Consider the following 10,233-nt stretch of genomic DNA (forward strand, 5'->3'; position numbering starts at 1 on the left):
CCCCGGTTGAGAACCACCGCTATAGCGGATTAAATCACCGTGTTATGTGTTCTGAAAATTATCAACATACTCAACGAGCAATATCAACTGAGTGAAGTGACTCTGTCTAGAGTTCAAGAAGTTAAGGACAGGAATTTTAGCGGCCAGCTCCTCGAGTTGGGTGGATACAGGAACGTGCAAGACAACCGTCGGCTCTCGCCTTAAGAGCCAACGCCTCGTATACAAGCAACAACCCCCAAAGCTAAAAGAGACTTTTTGTTGCTTCCAATCAGTTAATAAACTCACAAACTTACCATAATATGTTTGTTTTGCCAAAGGGCAAACATTAACATTTACTTACAGCCCTAGGTTTGCTGTTTGTTGCAAGTTAAATGTTGTTTGAAAGTGGTTATTTATTTAAAGCGACAAAACAACAAAAACGTGAAGCCATGCATTTTTTCAGTGGAATTTGCAGAAATAAAACACAATTTTTTTTGCTGGGCAGAAAATATGCTGTTCATGTCAAGTATAATAGAAGTGCAATACTGGATTCTAAAAATACAAGTGCATTTTTTTCCTACCTTGGTACAATAAAAAAATTGAAGCTGCTAAAATACACAAGTCTAACAAAGACCTAAAACGTGCAATAGTGTAACCAAGAAGAGATAACTATCGTTTTAAAACAATATTTTGAGTGATATTTACTATTTTAGGTGCTTTTTTGGTACACTTGAAGTATAAAGTGTATTTCTTCTTACTGAAGTAAATGTAGTTTTAGCAGAACGTAGTTTTGAAGCCTTATAAAAAACAGCCCTATTCTATTGTATACGTATGTAAGTAGACGGAATATCAAAGCCCATACAGCAGTATTAGCGCAGGTAACATTTTAAACGTTTCGAATATATTTTTATTGATTTTTAACACCTGATCTTAATATTTGAAAACGTCTAAAAAATGCTCCCTACTTTTATATGGGCTTTGTTATTCTTACTACGCCTAACTAAAACCTCCAGCCATTATGCTCAAAGTATACGTATGTACATTATACAAGGCCCTCCCCTTACAGCCCCACGCCCATGGCTCTGTAGTAAGAGCAAGGCAGGACCACCACACATTGTGTTGTCTGCTGGTAGTAAGGGTATCTGCTGCTTCTTGTGGGAACTGAGACCCTGCGGGGAACACAAAACTTGGTCAGACCCAGTGGTAAAAGTAGTTTTACTGGAACGCATGCAAATTGGAAAAAAAAGTTTTAACGGGCCGTCCAGAATAAGTGATCTTATGCATGACACAGTTTATTTTTTTATTTTTGTTCTGCTTAACACATGTTGTTTTGTTCCGTATAGTAGCTTATGTTTTCTTTAAGCCAGGATAAACTGACCAAACGACAAAAGTAGCTTTATTTGTTTTAAATTAATTCACTAGCTTAATTTATATAAACTTGCTTATCGTTCAATGTGGTTCACAAATATGCAACTTAGTTTGAATACATTGTAGGAGATGGCAAATGGTTTGAAAAAAAAACGAACGTGACCAAGTAAAAAAAGAATATTTTCTCACGGCGTACTTACAAAACTATTTACGCCGTTATTTTGGCTTAGTCAATTTTTAAGTGTGTACAAAGTTGCCACTACTAGGAATGTCTGATAATTTCGGGTCGGAGCCGAACAGCTATCAGTACGGACAGTGCCATTATCGTGGATGTTTATAATCAAGAAAAATAGAGTTTTTTTTAATAGAAAAACAGAGCTAATTCGTTTTAAGAAAAAAAATTTTCAATTACAAAGTTGTTCTTCCGGCAATATTTTTTATTAAATGTACCGATGTTTTAATGTCCTATACAGGAAATCTTCATCAGGGCATAGAATCAAAACGTCGGTACATTTAATAAAATTCTGTCGGTGATAAATAGATGGATTTTATTTTTTCGGAACCGCAACAACTAGAACGCAGTACAAAGTTTACAAATAAATTTTCAGTTGTTTGTTCCAGGATGCAGCGAAATAGCGTAAGAGACACCCTGTTTGGTGCAATGGCAGCAACATCCAGGTAAAGATTCATTAAAATCTTTTTGGAAATTATATAGTTTAATAAAGAAAAACATCCATTCGTTTTACACTACCTGTTGCATTGCAAGTAAGTTCTCCTGCACAGCTGACAACATCTCATCCCGTGGTCGCTATCACTCTGCTCCGCTCGCCTCTCACTCTGCCCCGCTCTGCTCTCACTCGGCCTCATTCTCCTCTCCTCCTCCCTCCTCACTTGTCTCTCTCGCTCCTCACGAGCTCGGTTGCCATTGTTGGGAGCAGCTCGCTCCTGAAAGCAACATTGTTGTAGAGAACAATAAATATGAAAACAGACTTGTAAGTCTCCAGCCGCAAGACCGAGATAGAAAACTTGGAATAAGTTTTAAACCCGACGGAGTAAAACCAACCCTAACCGCAGCTCGCTCCTGAAAGCAACATTGTTGTGGAACAGTGCTTCCCAAACATTGGGTCGCAATTCGCAAAGCTTTTTAAAAGTTACAGTTTTCTATTAGTTGGCGAAATTATTGCATTATCATTACGTAACACAAGTACTTAACAATTAGATGTGTTGTGTTGTGTCCCATTAACTACTTCAGTACTTACGCCAGTTAGTAAAGATGCAGGTTTTATGTAACTTTAGTTGTTTGGCCATATCTCATTGTTGGTTGCACAATAAAACTTGCTTTAAAAGTGGGTCGCGGACTGAAAAGAGTTGGGAAGCACTGTTGTAGAACAATAAATATGAAAACAGACTTGGACAACTAGGGCTCCTGTCGCAAGAGCGACATTACACCAACATCGACATCGGAATAAACACAGTTCGGAATAAGATCAAAATAGGACTAATAACTTAACAGTCGTATTAGGAATAAATCTGAAACCCGACAGAATAAAACCAGCTATAACCGATTTTTTAACCCCTACCACTAATATTGGGACTTTCTTAGAGTTAAGCCCATGCTTTCAGATTGTTAAAAGTACCTACAAGTAATTTTGACAAACGAGTCACCTTTTCACATTCCTTGTTTCGGAAATATAAAAAAGCGTAATTTGTACAGAAACTATAATTGTCCCAAATAACTTCTTTTTTAACTAATTTTAAACAAAACTTAAAAGAATCTCGGTTATTCCCCCTCACCTTTCGAAACAAATAATCGTCCTGTGTGACGTCATACTGCAGGTCGATATAATCATGGGAAATCCCCTGATCTTCGTCGATTTGTTCGTTTTCATCAGGAACGAAATCCAAACTCCAGGGGACCATCTTAAAAGCGGGAATTCCCCGGCACCGGGCGCTCAGGGACTCGGGGAGTTCCCCTAAGTCGACTGGGGATTTCTCGTCTTGGCCCCAGATGATGTCATCCATTACAACTTGCATGTCTTCGTCCTGGTTTGTAAAAGAAAAAAAAATTAAATCAAAATCAAATAAAATTCTCGTGTTTTTTTAGTGGAAATTTTTTTTTCTTTCAATAAAACATGGGACAACCCAAATTACACTGCTGTGTATTGTAACCTTAAGGTCAGGGGTGTCCGACACGCGGAACGCGACCTAATAAAAATGGCACAAAAGTCCTCCAAATAGACTAAATTCGTTATTCAGCCAATTGTAAACCAACTGTTAAGCTATGTGATATCACGACATTGAAGCGCCTTATCGTGCTTGCCGCAGTAAACTTAAAACCATAATTGGGCCTTTCCTCACCTCAGCAAAGTCAGTAGCGCACCTTGTGAGTGATAGTTGTTTGCGTGGTACGGTACAAGAAACACTGTATAACTGATAAGAATCCACATTTACCTCAGTCCCGTTCATCATAGAATCGAGCATCTCGGGTGGGGGAAATATCGGAGGAGAGGAAAGTCCGTAGCTTCTGTCGTCACGGATTAAGCAGATCCTCTCACCACTTGGGGCGCTAACGATCACTGCGGTCATCTCGTTCTAAAAATAATATTGATGTTTTGAATAAAATAATAATAATGATGTTTAAAGAATGAAATAAAATCAAAAGTTTCGTGAGACATTCCAAGGTTGTTATGACCCATTAGATTATTTTTGTTTTCAGCCTTAACTAATTTAATGCAAATTGTTAATGAATGGTAAAAAAAATATAGGAGATCAAGAGTATCACAAAAAAGTGCCAGTTTACTAAGTAAAAAACTATTAAATTTGTGTAAAAAGGTCAGGTATGTGGAACTAGGCCTACAACCACAAAAAATGTAGAGCATTCGCTACATTTTTTGGTGTCTAGAGGTATCAAAAAAAGCCCCATGCAAATATAGAAAAGTCGTTAAACAAAAAGCACATGGTTAAAGTAACATACTCAAACGATGTTGAGAAGTCACTTAAGCTAGTTTACCAAAAAAATTGAACAGATTAAAAACTAAAATAGTATTTAAACTACAGACGAATCCTAAATCTACAGCAGATATCAGTATACTGTCAGTATACAAAGATAATCAAAATCTAAACAAATAAAAACAAAAATAGTATAGGAACTGCACCGAAACGTAAATCTACAACAGATATGAGTAAGCTGTGATATACCACTCACCAAACCATCGCTGATGCTCTGAGTAGTTCCACACGTAAAGCTCTCAGTGTGATGAAGAGGATCAAAGTTGAGTTTTCCAACAAACTTCTCTCCTTCGATCATCCCGTGAACCTTGTACTCACTGCTCCTCTAAAGAACACAGGCTTCAATCGTGAGAAAACATAACATAAAAAATATGGGACAGTGATTCCCAAACTGTGTGCCTCGAGAGATTATCAAATGTGCCGCGAAATGTAATTTCGGAAAATATAGTATTTGTATTAGCAATAGGCATACACGTAAGGATTTTAGACTTAATACGCACTACTCCTTACAAGTTAATAATTTTGAGACACTTGTATATAGTTTGTTGTGTCTTAAGGACGATTATAAAATTTCTCTATTGTTGTTCTGTTAAAATTGTGCCGCGAGCCAAAAATGTTTGGGAACCACTGGTTTAGGGGGGTGTCCGACGCTTGTAGCGATACCCGATATTTCTCAACGAACACAGGTTTTGAATCGTGAGCAAACATAACATAGGGAGTATAGGGGAATGTCTGGTACTTGACATTTTGTAACGATATGGGCCCGGACTATGAACATCTATTTTGGACCTCGAATCAATACAGTTTTATACCATAAACTATTTCTTCAGTTATGCTCAACTAGAAATGTGCAATTTTAATGTAAAGCATAGGACGGCATAAAAGTAGTAATAGCAACTAACACTACATGGAACCAATTCTACAAAGTTAAATATTAAAGTAGAAGTAAATTACGTGGCGCCCCTCGGTTAAGAACCACTGATTTAGAGCATTCTTAGCACCTTATGGTGTTGAACAGGTAGAGCTGTGTTGATACAACATTTAATTATTTTGTATTTATAACTTCAAAAAAACCTTTCAACCCACCACGATCTCCCTATGCAGGAAAAAGAATACGAGAAATGCGACGAGGCAAACCACGAAGACACACTGGAGGATCCCGAAGCAGATCTTCAACTTCCGCGGGATCTTCTGAGCGCTCCTCTGGGAGAAACAAGTAAAGCAAGCGTTCTGGATCACACAATCATAAATTATCGAACTTATCCAAAAAATTGGGTCGCCAGGTTAACAATAAAACGTTTAAATGTTTTGTTTTGTATTTTTTGTTCGTTATGGTTTTACGAATAAATAATTATTTTTGCAATGTATCTTGTTTCGCCTTTTGTTTTCCTTTAAAACTGCTTAACACGAATTGAATCACGGCAAGGGGGCAGCTGACTAAATGACTTAACAGTCTTTCGCCGCCTCCTGGGAATAAGCAAAGCGTTGGGAGTGCCCCTTGAACCACAGCCTACTCGGGCTAGGCATTGTTTCTGCACAATTCAGACCAGTTGAAATTGTTATTAATGCTGCCTTATTTGGTTCGCGCAGTTAAATCCATAACCCGAGTCAGACTCCGGTCAAAATGTACAATTTCATCGAGTACCAATTTTGGCTCAAACCCTGCAGCCCATATTTCACCTATTTACAAAACTAAAAAGTTTGACGTGCATTAATACAATCATATGGGTGTCCTATACAAAACTGTTTTCTGTGCACAATGTTTGAAAGAAAGCTAATCGGTTAGCAGTTAAAACTGCATGTTAAAAGTGAATAAAGAGATATTGAAATTGTTAAAAATGTTTTTCACTTTTATATGGGATTTAATATTCCCACTACCTAGAACAGGGGTTCTTAAACTGGGGTCCATGCACCCTTTGGGGGTCCGTGAACTAATTTTTTGGGGTCCATGAAGGCCTAATGGAAATAGTAGTTGATATTATAAAAGTAATCAATTTTTAAAATAACTTTAATTAAAATTAAAACGATTTGCACTGAATGTTGGCTCCATTACACTTTCACATTTTTGGACCGAAATCGGCAGATTTCCGAGGTCTATTTGTATTGTGACGTCGATTTGTGACGTCATTATGGGAATTTTCTCGCCTACCGTGGTCCACGCGAAGCAATATAAAATTTTAGGGGTCCGCGGTAAAGAAGTTTAAGAACGCTTGACCTTGAACAATACTGTCTTGGATTAACCGAACCTTGGAAAACCATAAAAGAAATGTCACTTTTAAACACAGAAAGGACAACAACAAAAGCATTGTTTTGCTAAACTCAAAAACCTTGTGTTTGTGTCTTAGCTCCAGAAGCCTTGCTCTGTAAAACTATTTACACAAAAAATGACTGATGTAAATTCTGCAAAAGTAATCCGGGCTTTTCTCGGCTAAAATGAAAAGCTTAGTCTTCGTTTACAAACTCGCGTTTGGTTGTTGCTTGTAGCTTTGCGATTTCTGTGAAAACTATGGTTTAGCGGCGGCGTTTAATACCAATCCAGAATGTCATTTCAACGCAACGGATTTATGTGGCGGCTTATACAAATACATTAACACACTCGAACTCTATTGATCGCAAGATTAGAACATCCGGATACCACGTACAAAAAGACAAAAGGAATACAAATTTCAATTAGCCTAATTGTTACAAAATGAAGGAAATATAATAGAAATATTAGCAAAATTTACATTAAGCAAGTTGTAATTTAATTTATTTTTCCACCTTAGCTTAGTTTTGCATAACATTTTGCCTAATGAAGTGTCCGTAAATATGGTGCGGGCAGGAAAGAATTTAACCGGTAGGGTGTAGTTTGGCGGCCCCTGCGCTATTTGTTTGTAAACGCCCCGGCAACAATATTGTGCTTCATTAAACATTTGATTCCAGTACTGATTCTTAATATTTTAAGCTAAAAGGCATCGCGATACTACCCAATACCAAATGACGTCATCACTACCCTCAATAAGCAAACTATATGAAATTCAAACGTTTAAAGTCAATCTTCTAAAAGGCTTTTAGACCAAAGTTACTTTAACATTAGGAAGTTTAGTAACCTACCGTTGTTAATCTACTAAATTTTGGTAGTTTTTTTAAACGCAAAATCGTCGCGTTTATTCGCAAATCATGAAAGAAATATCTATAATTACTTGGTATCGTAGGCAACGATACCAACCTCGTATCGGACAAGTACCGATACTATCACTTGGTATCGGGCATCTGCCCTGATCCGATAGTATCGGATATTTCTAATTAAATCCCTCTTTCGTGCAATAGTTAGATCTTCTCACCTTAGGTTCAGGCGGGACAAGTAAAACTTCAGTTGAACCGTCATCTTTCACGAGTAAATCAACTTTGTTGCCAGCTGTCATCTTGACTAGAAGTTAAACAACTAAACCTAATGGAACAAAAATTATGTTATTCAAGTATTTCACAACGCATATAAGCCAATGGACCGTCTTTCCCTTAAGAACCGGATTCAAAATGTTAAAAAAATTGTATTTTAACTACCTAAATGCACTTTTTCTATGTCTTAATTGTCCTATTGGTGTCAATTTTCCTCGAAAATAAAGGGTTTGGCAACTTGAACGATTTAAAGGTATTTTTCGCTTTGTGCGAATCGCTAACATATATTTTTAATGTATATCTTTTGCATTTAAAGTAAGACAAATCAAATCTAAAACTTTAACATATATAACAAATTAAACGAACTGTGTAGGGTTCTTAAAATTACTTTTTATGACGTCCCTAGATGTAACTTTGTGACGTCACGTATGACGTAAATTCGTGCCCCCTGAACAAAAATCCTAGATGCGCACCTGCGACACAACAACTATTTAACCCATCGGTTCATTCTAACACTTTGATTTATTCTTACGCCGCCCAATCGCATGTAAAAAGCAGTTCTCGAAATGAAAACTAAAGGCGATTTTACAAATGACTTGACTGGGATTTAGTCGTTTCAAAATGACTTGTTTCAAAACACTGAACGATCCTATTACAACCAAACCTCTCCTGACTTGAACTTTATTTGTAAGTTTTCGCTGAAATTAAAGCGTTTTTGTATCAGTGGCGTTTTGTTTCAGTCCGTAAACATAATTAATCGAAATTTGGAGCTCTGCACTGACTGCACACTACTTGCAACACACAGCAACGAGAATATGCAAACAACGTAGTAGTGACGGGAAATATTAGGCTAAACATCCGAACGGAATAAGCGAGACACAAGCTTATCGTAAAATCTCCCAAAAAATAAAGTGGGTGTAGGACTAAGAATACTTTACAGTGCTTCATTATAATGAATATCTACTTGTTTACGACGGTTTCATAACAACGCTACAGAACAGCTAGTCAAAAATCTATAAAACGATCTCCCTAAAAAGAATTAATGAGCCACTGAGCATATACTTCACTGTTATATAATAGGGTTCTAAGGCGGCTATGGGCAAAAAGGCAATTATGTGTAGGCGGTCTAAATGCACTTAAAACATTTCAACCTGCTCAGTCACACAGCCTATACACAAGACTCTAGCAGTGTACAATGCTTTTATGTTTTACAAGCTTCACACATTTGCTCAAGTAGTGCTAATTTGCTCGAAGCACGTTGCGATTAAGCGTCAAAAGGCGCGCGCCATTCAGAGCCCACGTGCTAATCGCACTAATCCTGCAAGTTGCTTCCAAGCAGAGAGGATTGGGCCGCGCTATTTATAGAAGCGCCGACCTTAAGCCGGGCGATTTGTAAACAAGAGATTACTGAAGCTGGCTCGGTGTGCAAACTTGAGCGAATGCAGGCTGATGTGTGCTGAAGGTCAGATTGCACAATAAAGCAATCTCGGTGTAAAGCTGTAACACGAAAAAACGAACCTATTATCTTGGAATTTGTTAAATTTAAAGCAAAACTTGGTACAAATTTGATTGCAAAGCTCCCAAACGTACAGCGAAGAAATTTCACATTTCACTGGTGAATTCATAATCAATCCATTTGCACAAAATCCACTTTGTAGCAAATATATAAACCGGATTTATTTGTCAGCACCTGATTTCGTTTTCTTCTTCTTTTAACAACTCATAGTTAGCTTGAAAATTTTTGGCGGTTGGACGTAGTAGGAACATAAAAGCCCATACAAAAGTAGGCAACATTTTGCTGACTTTTCAAATAACTTTTAATTTAATATTTGAAAAGGATGTTGAAAATGAATAAAGATTTGTTCGAAACATTCACAAAATGCTTCCTACTTCTTTATGAGCCTTGATATTAATTCTACTTATAACTACAACCACGCGCCATTATCGTAAGATTTATTTAAAACTTTCATAATGATACCTACTTCTGTATGCTTTGATATTCTTACTACGTCTTACTACAACCTCCAATCGTTATGCACCTAAGTTAGGTGGTCAAATGATGCCTTTTAAAGCAAAAACAAACCTACATTACCCTGTAAAATACTGTATTACTACGCAGCTAACAGTAGCCTTTAACATTTACTCAGCGTGGAATATTTCTGATCTGCTGCCCAAGAACCGATCTCAGTGAAGTGATCCAATGCACGCCAGGCAATTTAAGGGAAGCCACAATTCGGCAACCTCATTGATTGGCGCAATCTAATCCGAATACTCGTAAAAACGTCAGACGCTTAATTGCCTTACGTAGGAAATATGGTTTAACACCTCTCATATACAACACGCCTGGGAAATGACAGCAATCCACCCAAACAAAACAATAAGTAACACATGCCTATATCGGGTTCAAATTATATTCTAAAATATTGGTTTTACCAGACGAATTAGTCACTCCAGCAAAGTATAAGTACTGCCGGTTTAATAACAATTGGGTTACCGAAA

General features: G+C 37.3%; 1 protein-coding gene across 1 annotated transcript; it reads right to left on the minus strand.

Moving 5' to 3' along the window:
- Positions 1 to 372: 372 nt before the first annotated feature.
- On the minus strand, positions 373 to 7,778 carry LOC146131775 (uncharacterized). Its single transcript, XM_083397043.1, has 7 exons — positions 7,680 to 7,778; positions 5,443 to 5,559; positions 4,553 to 4,681; positions 3,799 to 3,939; positions 3,142 to 3,390; positions 2,099 to 2,292; positions 373 to 1,148 (listed from the first exon to the last, which is right to left on the minus strand). Exons 1-7 carry the CDS (start codon positions 7,758 to 7,760, stop codon positions 1,040 to 1,042), a joined length of 1,020 nt encoding a protein of 339 aa, XP_083253169.1. The 5' UTR covers positions 7,761 to 7,778; the 3' UTR covers positions 373 to 1,039.
- Between the last annotated feature and the right edge of the window lie 2,455 nt (positions 7,779 to 10,233).

The sequence above is a fragment of the Ascidiella aspersa genome, chromosome 9 (assembly GCF_963924565.1).
Source record: "Ascidiella aspersa chromosome 9, kaAscAspe10.2, whole genome shotgun sequence".
In the NCBI taxonomy this organism is placed as follows: domain Eukaryota; kingdom Metazoa; phylum Chordata; class Ascidiacea; order Phlebobranchia; family Ascidiidae; genus Ascidiella; species Ascidiella aspersa.

Excerpts from the sequence above, each read along its gene's own strand:
- LOC146131775 (XM_083397043.1), bottom strand. The coding sequence starts at position 7,760 with ATGACAGCTGGCAACAAAGTTGATTTACTCGTGAAAGATGACGGTTCA. Across the intron at positions 4,682-5,442 it reads TCCTGCATAGGGAGATCGTG|AGGAGCAGTGAGTACAAGGT; the intron begins GTGGGTTGAAAG and ends TGTGTTCTTTAG. Across the intron at positions 3,391-3,798 it reads CTATGATGAACGGGACTGAG|GACGAAGACATGCAAGTTGT; the intron begins GTAAATGTGGAT and ends TTTACAAACCAG.